The sequence below is a fragment of the Nothoprocta perdicaria genome, unplaced genomic scaffold (assembly GCF_003342845.1).
Source record: "Nothoprocta perdicaria isolate Ctin4 unplaced genomic scaffold, notPer1 scaffold_13, whole genome shotgun sequence".
Taxonomy (NCBI): domain Eukaryota; kingdom Metazoa; phylum Chordata; class Aves; order Tinamiformes; family Tinamidae; genus Nothoprocta; species Nothoprocta perdicaria.
In genome coordinates this window covers 6,920,912-6,933,957 of record NW_020454427.1, presented here as the reverse complement: position 1 = coordinate 6,933,957, position 13,046 = coordinate 6,920,912, and the positions used below count along the sequence as shown (strand labels likewise).

The window sequence follows — 13,046 nt, the reverse complement described above, 5'->3', positions numbered from 1 at the left end:
TCCAAATATCTGTACTCAAGTATGTGATGAGTCTTGAATAGCAGGTTTTGGTGAGGTTATTCTGTTTTTTTRAAAAAAATTCTTATCGCTTTTTTCGTAGATTCGAAAGGAAAGGAATCTGCTGCAATGAAAGCTGACCTACTGAGGGCTCGCAATGTGAAGAGATATATTAATCAACTGACAGTGGCAAAGAAGCAATGTGAGAAGAGAATAAGGCTGCTGGGAGGGCCTGCTTATGATCAGCAGGAAGATGGCACTTCTGATGAGGGTGATGGGCCCCAAAGTCAGAAGGTATGAACTGAATAACACCTACCTTGCCTGAAGGGCTTTCTAAATGTGTTAGTGCTGGATCACRTTAACCTCACTGTCATTAATCCCTCACTTCCCCTGAAAATCAAGTATAGACTAATAGCTACATAGTCTATTTGGCTTATTATTGGGGAAATGATTTCTGTAGTACCTGGAAAATCATACGAATCATTCAAACTGGTAATTTTTTCATGTGCTGCATAGGGAACTTCAAAAAGAATTGGATGTTTCATTGTGTGTGATTTTCAGACTTACTTAATGTAGGGAGTTGTTAAAAATATGTTAAAGAAGGAGCAACTTTTTTTCAAAAAATGTTTCAAAAAAACGATATGCAATTTTTTTTGGCCTATATTATATTTACTGTGGGCAATAACCTGCAAGTTTTAAAAACACCCAAGTTATTTAAAACCCAACACTTACTTGTAGAAGGCAATTGACATTTTTAAGGGTAGTCCTTGCAGAAGCACCCTAGGAAAGCTGATTTTCAACCTCGCTGTACCTTGGGACTGAAAAAAAAATGCTGTTTCATTAGCCAGCAGCTACAAAATTAAAAAATCATACCAAGTTATCTTTAGTAAACTTTAATAAGTTTAATAACTTCCTTATGTAATCAACTCTATATTGCCTATGGGCAAAGCACACTAATTGATGTTTTCCAATTAGAAAGGTGGCATTATCTTTTTCATGTAGGTAGACGAAAAAAATTATCCCTTCATGTAGGGATCTTTAAATTTTATTACGTTATTATAATAATTGTAACTTAGTGCCACATAAGGAAAAAAAAGTCACGACAGAGAATTAGTTCTCACTGTTTGCATTTTTCCTCCAAGTATGCAAGGCAACAGAATAATTCCCCGTGCCCACTGGGTGCTTAAAGCAGGGCTGCAGAAACGGAGAAGCTCCTGGTCTGTTTGCAGAGGTCGAGTGGAGCAACCAGTAATGGAGGGGAAAAGGACTGGAAAGGATAAAGAGAAGCATGTGGCAGAACCGCCTGGGCTGCTGGTGCCACCGAGCAGACACCTTTTGGTGCCTGCTGAGACGTTATGTGCTTTGCAGGATGGATTTATAGAGGCATAAGGCTGTTCAGGAGCAGCGTCAGCWAGTGAAGTGGTACCAGTTGGGGTAGGGAATGAGGATTGGTGAGAAATTYAGTACAATCTTATACAAAATCAAAGAAATTCCTGTTGTTAGTGAAACAGGCTGTACACCTCTCCAGATTACTGATGGAAGCTGCTGACTGTGGATTATATCCCGCAAATAATAACCCTTGGGCATCTCYATGCAAAATAAATGGCGCTGTGTGTAGGCAGAAAGACCTCCTTGCACAGGCATTTGCAGTGTTGGTGGTGAGAACAGTGGGATCCTGAGCTGCTCTGCTAGTAGGCTGTGGATGAACTGCTATGAAGAAACCCTAGAATTTACCTCAGTGGCCACATTGGAGTCAAAAATAGGGAAATTGCTTCTGTTGTTCTCAACTCCCTGTGACCAACATTGGCTTCTATATAAAAAATGGAGGTTTAATTTCACTAAAATGCACAGAATACATAAGGAACAGGCATTTGCTGATTGTATTTTGAATGATTATATAAATGAAGTGTAGTACAGAGCCTGGAATACATTGAGTTGGGTTTTTTTTTTTTTTTTTTGTTCTAATCAAGTGGAGAACAAATTGACTAATGGCCTCAGCTTGTGCTTTTGTTTTATTTCTGCATCCTACAAAAAGCTCTCTCTTTCCTGTGCTGGTGGGGGAATAACAGCATTGCTGCTAAATGTCCTTGCTTTGCATGTTCTGATTATAGTTTTAAATGTGGAGATGAATTACTAGGAGTTGTCCAAGTTGTTCTGCTATAGATTTAAGAAAATAAAGGATGTTATTCAAAATAATTGTTATTTCTTTCCCTGCAGAAGCTAACAATAAAACAGTGACAATAAAACAATAAAACTGTTTATTCCCTGTTCAATACATAAAAGTCACAGGGTTGCATAGGCTTTGCATGTTTCACTTAACTTCACTATCCTGATTCTAATTGCTCCAGGGAAATCTTGAACTTAAGATGTGTGAATTATAATCCAATATCTAAAAACAGGCACAAAAAATGTACCTACTGTCTGAAACTGAATTTTTTTATTAGCTCTGATACTGATTGATACTCTTTTCTGGGTGTTAGAGTTGCTTCCAGAGAAAATGCAATTTGAATCAGTATAATATATGAAACATGTCTTCTAATCTATTTATGGTCAATGCATTTTTAATGCTTTCCCCTAGAAATTGTACTAGTGCAGTACTGCAGTAACGTAATTGAGTTCTTGTTGTCTGTGTTTATCAAGGAACTCATTTGTTTGATCTGTTGGGCGCTGTCCAACAGCCACGTCCCCACATCTGTGAGCTTCAACGTGCAGCRTCACGGCATTGCTGTGGTGGAGGTGTTCAGAGAATTGCTGGTGTTAAATGGAGCTCTTGAGATCTGATCCCTGACTAGCTGTGAAATAGCAAGGAAAATTCCACCCAGAAACCATCTCAATTTGTTCTGAGGCAGAGAACACTCTGTGTTCGTGAACCTGTTGAGGAGTATCAAGCTGAAACTATGGCAGAGGACCTTGCTTTCACTACAGTTCTCAGAGAGATGCTGGTTTAACTGCTTACTGATGAGATTTTTGGTCTGATTTCTGAGCTTCAGGTTGTTGTGGTGGCTTATATCAGGCTAATTCATGGTCGAATATCTGGAAGTATAAAGAGAGAGAACTTAAATCCGTGTTCCCCTCTTGCCTGGAGATGGGGCATCTTATGACAGAAGTATATTCATGAGCATGTGAGTCCAGAAGCAGGAATTCTGCCATTACTGGGGTGGAGGAAATAGCAGAGTGCTTCACATAMTAAATACTTGGTGTRTTTTAATGGTTAAGGAATCATTGCATTTTGTTTAGCTGCTGCACAGCTTCTCATGGTTTACCTCWTTCATTTTTTTWAATAATACTTTACAATTCAATTTTAGTAAGTGTATAGGCAGAAAGTCTTAATTGGTGGTTTTTAACATGCAGCTCAAAAAGAAAAATATTTTTCCAGTATTATCATCCGCTTTTTCCAGGCTCTGTGCCATCTTCCAAGCAGAAAACTTCCGTTTCTCACCCAAATTCAGCTCACCCTGCCCATGGTCTGCAGTGCAGTTATCAGCTCTGCTTTTGTTGTTGCTTATGGGCCAAATGTAGTTGTGAGAAGTGGGACCCTGCTCTGTTGCACGGGATGCTAGCACACTGTGTTTGCACTGCATGCAGTCCCTAAATGTGCCTTTTACASCAGGTATCTCTGCTTTGCAGGGCTAGGAGCAACCCTGTGCTGGGTCGGCCAGCTCYGGCACCCTACTGAGAAAGATTTCGACGCCTTCCTGGGGTTTTGCAGAATCTTTTAGTCACTGGGGATAATACTTTACTGTTGGGCTAGGGGATGGATGTCACAGCAGTAAAGCTGCTCTTGAGTCCCTKAGGCTGCTCTGGAGTTGCAAGGGCTTGAAGGGGTGCTGCTGAGGCCGGTAGCTCCAGGACTATGGTTGTTTGCTGGTTATTAGGTGGGAGGAGATGCGCGTGCCCTGATGTGTGTATGGGCCAGCACAGCCTCAGGCCATGTGCTCTGAGCAGTGATGATACTGAGTCACAAAATGAACTTTCCAGTGGGGATTGGAGTGCTACAGATGTCAGTTCTTCACCCCAGAAAACACAAGACCCTCCACGTCACCCAGCCCTCTTGCCAAAGCTGATCAACTCAGACCTAAAGGACTCTCCTGCCCTTTACCCTTAATGTGAACGTATTAATAATACACTTTCTCCCACACAAAACTCTTCTCCAGCTCTTGCAACCAGGATGAATATTTGCCCTTTCTGTTCCTAATTCTTTCACTTCKTATAATGTAATGAGACCTTGTAAAGAGCAATAACTGCAGAGCATTCTGTCTCCTTGCCTTCTGTTAAATTCTTTATGAGAGAATATGTTTGCTTGCAGAGATGCATTTCTTAAAATTTCTTAACGTTTCAGGTGTCATTGGCTGTACTTTTCCAKAATTTTCTATGGTCATAGAAATTATTAGGCCAGCAGTGGAATAGGATACAAGAGATAACCCTGCTCCATGGATAGGGCTTGCTGCTGTGCATTGTGTTCTGAGGTGCTGCCCTGACCACCCCCATGGCTTGAGACAGGTGCCAACACCATCTTTATCTTGAGTCCCCATCTGTTTTTAAATGAAAYGTCAGGCAATCTTACACATTTATAATCTGTGGATAAGAAACTTCAGGCCCTGATAAAGTTAAATGCTTAGAAGTTAAAAATAATGGCTAAATATCTGTATAAAGGAGGGTAGAACATAACAGTTGAAAAAAGTGAAGATTGCTTGATTCCTTTTTTGTGTTTCGTCTGTAAAACAGAATTTAAAAAAAAAAAAAGAGAGAAATGCTGAATAGCTTTTACACGGAATATTGTAATGCACTGTGAGGCTCCAAGAGGTCTGGGGGGCTGCCAGAACTTTTCTTGGATTCTTGCATTTGAGTTTTCATTGGTACATGTCTTGCCCCAGGCAGCGAAATGTTACTTAAGTTCCTTTAAAGGAACGTTTGTCAGTAACAAAACGGGTAGAATGAGGCTGCCCTGGAGCCCTGGTCAGCATGTGTTCCTCTCGCTGATCTTTTGAATGCAATGCTAGTAATGAAATTTTAGCAGCTGGCTGGAAGTAACAGGCTGGCTCCTTCTTACTCACTTCTACTTAGTGCTAGCTCCTTTGTGATGATCATGAGTGAAATGCTGAGGTTGTGGGTCTGAATGGTTTCCTGTGACCTTTTACCATGCCTCATATGTAGAGGGTATTATTGAGTAAGATTCTGTTTGAGCACACCTGATAAGACATATGTTTAAACACTGTTAATTAATTTTGTTAAAATCGTTATTTTGCAAGGTTGCAGAGCTGACAGTCCTCAGGAGGGTGAAGATCTCTGCCTGAGAGGCTGGACGACCCTCTCCCCCTTGTGTTTTAAATCATTGTCATTTGTGATGAAGTGATTGATTAGCCAGTATGACTGTGCTCTGTAGCTAACCCACCTTGCTCCTCTTTGACAGCCTGAGCACCCTAGTTGCAGCAAGCCTCTCTCAGTGCAATTGCCTTGTCTGGTGAGGTTTTACAAGGTGARCTCCAAAAGATGGAAGATGAAAATGGCCAGCTAAGACAAACATAGTTTCCTTAAAACCTGCCCAAAATCTGAGGGAGCTGATTCCAACAARATGTAGTCACTACATTCTCAAAGAACCCTTTTAATCTTGGTTTATTAATGAAATGAARCTTGTTTCAGTGGTTGTGTACAAGCATGTACAAGCATGTGTACAAGCATGGTGTCAAACCACCATGTTTTTCTAGATGTGACTTAGTGGTAGGCTCTCACCAGTATTATATTAATGAAAATTGGTGGTCTTCCCACAGAGAGAGTGTCTGATACCTGACTTGAATTATTATTATTATTATTATTATTATTATTATTATTATTATTATTATTATTATTACTGAGTATTGCAAAGCTCTTTATTAGAAGGCTTCTTAATGCCTCAGACACAGGTGGAATTCTTGTCATGGTCAGTACCGAAATATTTGGCTGTAAAACCCAGAGCCATAGGAAGCTACGAGTTCTTAGCCTCCTGCTCAAGGAGCTGCTTTCCTCTGCAAAGGAGGAGATGTGGGTTGGCGAGATATGATTCAGGAGACTGTGGCCACTCTGGTTCGTTACGATTCTTGATGATGAAGGTGGTGGAACCAAATGATGTGAAACCTGGCTCAGCTGAAACTTGGAGTGGAAGGGGGTGTTTGGTTTTGGAAGGATTTTTGAAATTTGGTCCTACTTTTCTTCCTTAAARTGAAAGCCAAGATTCTTCACTTTACTCAACATCTACATCTGTACATCTCTTCATTTTTCAGGTGCTTGTAGCTGAAGCTTGGATTCACAAAAATGCCAGAGGAGGAGGAAGTGATAATGGGTTTTTAACCCAAGAGCTTAATGGCTACAGCATCTGCTTGGGTGTGGGAAGCCTGGCTTTCATTTCCTTTGCTGCTTGATTTAAAGCTCCATCTCCCTCAGCTCAGGAAGAGCCCCCAAGCACTGTGTCATAGCCCGTAGTCTTTCCTGGCTGTGTTTCTGATGGATGTTGTGCAATTTCTGCAAGCAGACGCTCGTTTGAATGGGAGCTTGCAGCCGAAAGCCCTCGCTGCCCGAGGATGGACCACACTCCGTTGTTCCTCTGTGCCCTTGGTAATAGCCAGGATTTATCTGTGAAAGCTTTGTAGCCCATGGTGCCGAGAACACTGGTGCTGCTGCCTGTTTGGATCAAGCAGAGAATAGATCAGTCAGCTTGCAACTTGGCTCCTCTGCCTCGTGTGAACATTGACAGTTGAGTTTTTGGCAATTGCTTTTCATAGAGGCTTGGAAATGCCATCCTGGTGTTCTGCGGTGTGGTCGCCCTTTCTGGAGGGAAAGCACATGGAAACTTCCTGTCTGGTAGGAGCTTAGGTGCATCTAACTTGCAAATTCGCATAACTCATATTGTGGGGGAAAAGAGTTGTTTTGAGACAGAGTTTATGTAACGTTAAGGGGTGCGTGCAGCTGGGTGTGCCAGGCATGCCTGTGGGATGCGTGGTGCTCCGGAGATGCGTCCGGAGACAAGGAGTTGTGTAAATGGCTGAGAGGTGCTGGAAAGGCTATGGCAGGAGTTGTGTAAAGGGCTGAGATGCTGGAAAGGCTGCGGCAGAGAGGCAGCCCATGGCTTAGGCTTGGGGGCAGAGGGACTGGAACAGCTCCAAGGGCAGCAGCCAAGGGAAGCAGTAGGAATGCTGTGTTCCCCTCCGGATACAAAAAGCATCAAGGAATAAAGCTGCCCCTTAAGGCTGTCCTCCTGAGCCTGTGCATAGGAGTAAAACTTCTCCCCCTACCCTTGATCAGGTGCTGAGTCTCAGTGCAGCTGGATGCTGTGCTGAAATCCTAAGTGAACTTCCAAGCTGAGATTGTCTTATTTTTTATTCTGGAAGCAAAATATTTTTAGTTTACATCCTGATTGATATAYGATATTGTTTTCATTCAGTGTGGCCAATTAACTAGATGAAAGCTGGAATCCTGATAAAGTAGTAAAAGTAATTGCATGTGGGAGGTTGTCGTTGGGTGGGGAGTTTATGGGGTGATTTAGAAAAAAAAAAAAAGATKAAACAATTTCCTGGTAGCAGCATGTATAGATAGAATGTAAATGGAGAACATTAAGTTATGGTAGCAGCGTGTATAGACAGCATGTAAATGGAGAACATTAAGTTATGGTGGAAATCATTTGGAGTAATTACAGAAATTGTTTGAATCTGGTGGTAATAAGCTTATTTGAGTGGCATGAATTCTTAATGCAGCCATAAACAGACCCTGGGCATCGTGGAACAAAGAATGTGGTTGAATCTGAAAGAGATTCCTGTTGTGGGGGACCTGTGGCAAAAGCTGAGCAGTCTAGCTGGTGCTTAGCCAGGAAATCTCATGTGTTATTTGGGTTGGATTCTGCATATTTTAATGTGACTTCTCAGAGTACTGCTGATGAAAACAAATGTTTTACAGATAATGTGAGAAACTGGAATCTGTGATCAATGCATCAACCCCTTTAGAAGTTGCAAAACTTGCAAGAAAAAAAAACTGAGGCTTGTCATGTCCCTGGAAAGGTTTCTGCCCTGAATAGCAAATTTAGAAAAGACAAATAAACTTAAAATGAACCATTGAGTATCAAAAGTTTGAGAAGTGATATTTGTTAATAATAGAACTATTCTTTATAGAAGAGCTTGAGAAATGAGCATTTTGGAGTTGTTCTGGACGCCGTGAGGAGGAAAGGCTAATTGGGGAATGTCGTGTTGACTCCAGGGAAGCCAAATTTTCACGTTTCAGGCCTCCCATGGGTTCAGGGTTGGAYGTTGCTTTTGGATAGGCAAGCAGGAAATGTGACTCCCTTGTTTTTCTCCAAATATGTAAAATTGACCTTGTGAATTTGAGTAGTAAAGAAAAAGTGCAGCTTTTTGTGAGCCTGAGATAAGCAAAGTATGCTTTGGCTGCCTTTTTCTGTGCGTGTATTTCCTTTCTCTCCGTTTCTTTCTCTCCGTTTTTTTCTGTCYGTTTCTTTCTCTCTTTGAGCATAGAGTACTTTCTTGGGAAAAACACAAGAGGACATAAGCAAAATATTTTCCACTGCAGMACTAAATTTTGGCCACAAACGTGAGTAGCTAGAGGGGAGAATGGAAGTTCTTGGTAAGATCACTTGACAAACTTAATTCAATTACTGTGGGTGACCTCAGTCTGCACCAATGATGAATAGCTGCTCTTCAGTCCCATATAGATATTTTTTCACATTTTACTCTTGTTTTTTCTTCCTCTAGATTCTTCAGTTTGAGGAAATTTTGGCCAACCCTTCATACCGAGAGCACTTCCGAATCTACATGGATAGGATGGACAAGAGAACTTTGATCAGTCTTTGGGAATCTGTGGAGTATCTGAAGAATGCCAACAAGGTGGAATAAACTGCACGTCCATGTGCTTRTTCATTAAATGGACTCTCTGCTTGCTCTAATTTTGGTATTAGGAAACGTGTCTGTATTTATGGTTTCAAAATACTAATAGCGTAGAGAGGATATTAAGCACTTAAGTATTTTCAGGTTTTTACATCATTGCTTGGGGTTAATATGGCAATTTAAAAAAAAAGTGGTCTTTTTAACAGCATAATAGAGCGAGGATAGATTATTGGTTTATAGCAACATAACCTGTAAAAAGGATATTTAATAGGCAAAATTAGTGAAACTTTTTTTCCCCTCTGTTGAAGAAAAAAAAATGCAGTAATATTTTGGCCTTGTTTGGATCAGTTTATGTGAAACTTGCAAGTACCTTACCATTTGGTAGTCCGTTCATAACCTTCTCCTCTTGCTAATCACAAGTAACCATTCAATCCAAACCCATGAAAATTAGAAATATTTGCCTAGGTCTGCTTTCAAAGTCCCCTCAAAAGACAGATTTTGCTTTWAAAGGCCCCTTCACCTCGCACTCTGTTGCGATATAAGCCACTAAATGTTAGCAGTAGTGCTGCCCTGCTGCTAGAGGGCAGAAACAGCACGTTGTAATGTGTGCTAAATGGGAATGACAGCCCTGAAAAGGTAGGGAACATCATTTAGAATTGCAGCAAACATCCTCAGAGCTAGTATGTTAAGGGCMTGTTTGCTGCTTGTGAGTACTGGGATGACTTTTTCTGCGAAACTATTTTAAAATTACAGGATTCACATTAGCATGAAATATGAGTCACTAGCAGTTATTTTTTTCTTAAATCACTGTCATTTTATTACTCTCCTATTTAAAAAGATCCTTTTCCAATTGGGAAACACAAATAACATCCTGTAACCTGAATGGCAAATCATGAGTAGTGAACCGTTGATGTGATCCATAAGAATGACTAAAAACCAACTCAGGCTAAAAAAAAATGCTCATAAAAGGCTTTTGACAGGCACCATGAAGAGAGATGTATAAATCAGGTTTCATTTGCCAACTCCATGCTTGGATAAAGGTGCTATGAGGCATTTTATGGCCTCTCAGCCATAAAGTGATTTCTCACCTCGTTTTTAATGCAGTATATATGGGGCATTTGTGCAGGGCTTGCTGGTCCCTCAGACTGTGCTTAGATTTCCCCGTGGAACTTAACGGTTGTGGGTCACTACAGGGGCAGCTTTCCTTCAAATAAGCAGTATCATGCAGCTGCGTGGCCGTGACTTTGTCACATCAGGCAGGCAGGCGAGTTGAGCCTGACCGAGAGAGTGGCTGAAACCACCAGTTTTGCTCAAGAAGTTAGCACGTAGTTTAGAAACATCGTGGGCTGTGCTGTGTTACTTGCTCTTTATTTGCTCTTTATTAATGCAACGTTTGGCCTTGGGCACTCTTCTGTGCTCAGTGGGAATAAGGGACCTCAGGTGCTGGTAGATGTCTCTTCTCATTGTGCTTTTGGCCTCAGAAATTAATTGGAGTCTCAACATAAAGTCAAGAGTTGGCCCCATCCAGGTCTCCAGCAGAAGACAGAGACACGGACACAGCTGAACTCTGAAATATGAACTTAAAACTCAGTGCCCAGAGTGCTGCCCTAGCACTCATTGGTTTTCCGTGGCATTTGGAGCTTATTTTTAAAAGCAATGTGCTGGAAGCTGTGATGACTTTAGAACACAGCTGTGCCACCACTTAGCAAATGGCAAGGTTTRCCTTGTGAAATCAGCTGCTTTGCATAGGTGCACAGGTAGAGTGCTTGATGCAAGGMATCCACACATGTGTCCCTCTGTGTCTGGTCATTACATTAGCTTCATCAGCCTTCTTTATACACCTGCCTTCTGACCCATCCCCATGGTTTTTAAAGTATCTTTATTCKTCTTTTTCCCTGCACTCTCCCTCCTTGCTTCCTAGGCTGAAATACCTCAACTCGTGAGTGAAATTTATCAGAATTTCTTTGTGGAAAGCCGAGAAATACCTGTGGAAAAATCCCTTTATAAAGAAATCCAGCAAAGTCTCGTGGGCAATAAAGGCATTGAAGTATTCTACAGAATTCAGGCAGATGTTTACGAAACTCTAAAGGACAGATACTACCCCTCGTTCATTGTCAGTGATTTGTATGAGAGACTCATCAAGCAGGAAGAAGAAAGAAGTTCTGCTCGACTAACATCTGAGGACAAAGATGAAGCGGTGAGTCACAYGTGTAATTTCCTTCAATGTTATTTAAAGTGACTTGAAAATATCGAAATAAAGTATGCAGAAGCACTTTTGGTGTTGAGCTTCTCTCTCCTCTTGCTCCCTTTTCTGCCCTCTCTCTTTCGCTTTCTCCTATATATGTTGGTTGATATATCATCACTTCTGCAGTTTCATCACAGTTCTCAATAAGGAGCTTTCTCAGTTTGTCTGGGGAACTCTGATGCTGTGTCTTTCTGTAGATTGTGTTTGCTAATGAAGAGAGGTGTTTTTCCAGTTCTGCTAGCCTCAAAGCCAGACGATAAAACTACCCTGTGTCATCTCATAGTAGCTGTCCCTGTGTCCTTTGCGTTTTCCAGGTTCTGAAGAGTTTTAAAAAATGTACAAAAGAAGAGAAAAGGTAACTTTTCTTTCTTAGCTTGTGTCTGAAATGAAAAAAAAAAAAGAAAATCTTAGTGCTTTGTATTAATTTATTGAATAAATTCAGTTTATTCAATAGGCTGTTAATTTATTGAATAAAACCGATTTATTYAATAAATTAATAGGCTGCACTGGCAGACAGAGCCGATTAAACTAGGGCCAGCAAAGCCTTCAGGCCGCCGGGGCGGTAGGTGAGCGGCCGCCTCTCGGGTGGCGCTCGGGCYGTTCACGTGGGCTCCCTGCGTGCACCCGTCGTGCCAGAGGAGCTGGCATTCCGTTTATCCAGGAAAGCTTTGGCAGGAGCATSCCCCAGACTGGTGAGCACCTCTTGGTGGGGCTGCTGGCCCCGATCAGTGTTTCCATCTTCATTTCACGCGCAGACTTCCTCAAGCCGCAGCGAAGCGTTCGTGGAAAGCTCCCAAACCAGCTCACGTTGGAGGTGGTAGCAGAGCTACCCTTTCCTTCCTGATGTTCTTTTCCCTTTTCCTTTCCCTTCCCTTTCCCCAGAGCTTTCCCTTCCTGATGTTTGTAGTCACCAGGGCTTGCAGGAAAYACTCTTTTTGCCCAGAACTAAGTACTTAAACACTGGGCTTTTGAATCATGTSTTCTGTACAGAGACTGACAGAGATAGCCCTGTCTCTAAGAAGACTGACCCAGCGCTTTAGGACTAGCTGTTTTTGTCAAATCACATCTATTTCAGTATTTCCTACAGCTGCTGAAAACAAGCCAGAGTTTTTACAGCTGCATCGTCATTCCTGCTTTTAAATCCTTGGGTAAATATGTACCAGATTTGAAAGCAGCTTCTGCTGTGAAACTGTAGAAGTGATATATTGCCAAACATGCTTATATGGGGACGGTTCTTTACATTTCTTTTAACCCATAAATTAATCATCAAGTTAAATACACCACTGGAGCATACATAATAATCTCTCTGATAGGGTAATCCTTATGGCTCTGTGGTCACCTTGAAGGGCTCTGAGCTGAAAGCTCCTTTGAGAAGTCGTCTGTAAACGGTCTCGAACAAAAATGAAAATATAGAAGAAAACAGTGTCTGCTTTCAGCACTTTGGAGGAAATGAGCCTGGTGTTTGCTTTGGTGCTACATGTATCCGATCGCTGAAGTAGGTCCAAAGTCTGTGTCACAGAGCACTAATGGAAGTTATTATTAGGATTGTGCTCCTTCTACCAGACCACAGTGCATTTCAACCTCAACTTTGAGTGTTCTGGTAGTTTATTTTCTCATTTAAATAAATGATAATTTATTATGCCAGGATTTTACCCTTTGAGGATATAGCCTGTGGTTCAGCAGCATTTTGTGCTAAAAGTGTCTGAAATGGTAGCATGGTGCAGGAATTGTCGCCCACTCCAGGAGCAACAAATGCCCCTGCATTGTGGTTACATTTTTATTTTATGGTTGTGTTCAAGGGGATCTGAACAGCATCTGGAGCTGTTGATATTTCAAATCTGTATTGCTGTTCTGTCAAGAGAGSCAGGGTGTGTGAGCTCAGCCCTGTGCACGTGCTTGGGGGAGGCCTCTCACTTAGCGGGTTTGCAGCCCGTGCTGCTTAG

General features: G+C 41.7%; 1 protein-coding gene across 2 annotated transcripts in view; it reads left to right on the top strand.

Moving 5' to 3' along the window:
* Positions 1-13,046, top strand: part of SNX25 (sorting nexin 25) — a 58,457-nt gene that overhangs the window by 29,602 nt on the left and 15,809 nt on the right. For both annotated transcript variants that reach the window (XM_026033497.1, XM_026033498.1), the window contains 3 exons: positions 101-291; positions 8,727-8,858; positions 10,780-11,055. In XM_026033497.1, coding sequence (XP_025889282.1) covers positions 101-291; positions 8,727-8,858; positions 10,780-11,055 — 599 coding nt within the window. The remainder of the gene's footprint in view (positions 1-100; positions 292-8,726; positions 8,859-10,779; positions 11,056-13,046) is intronic.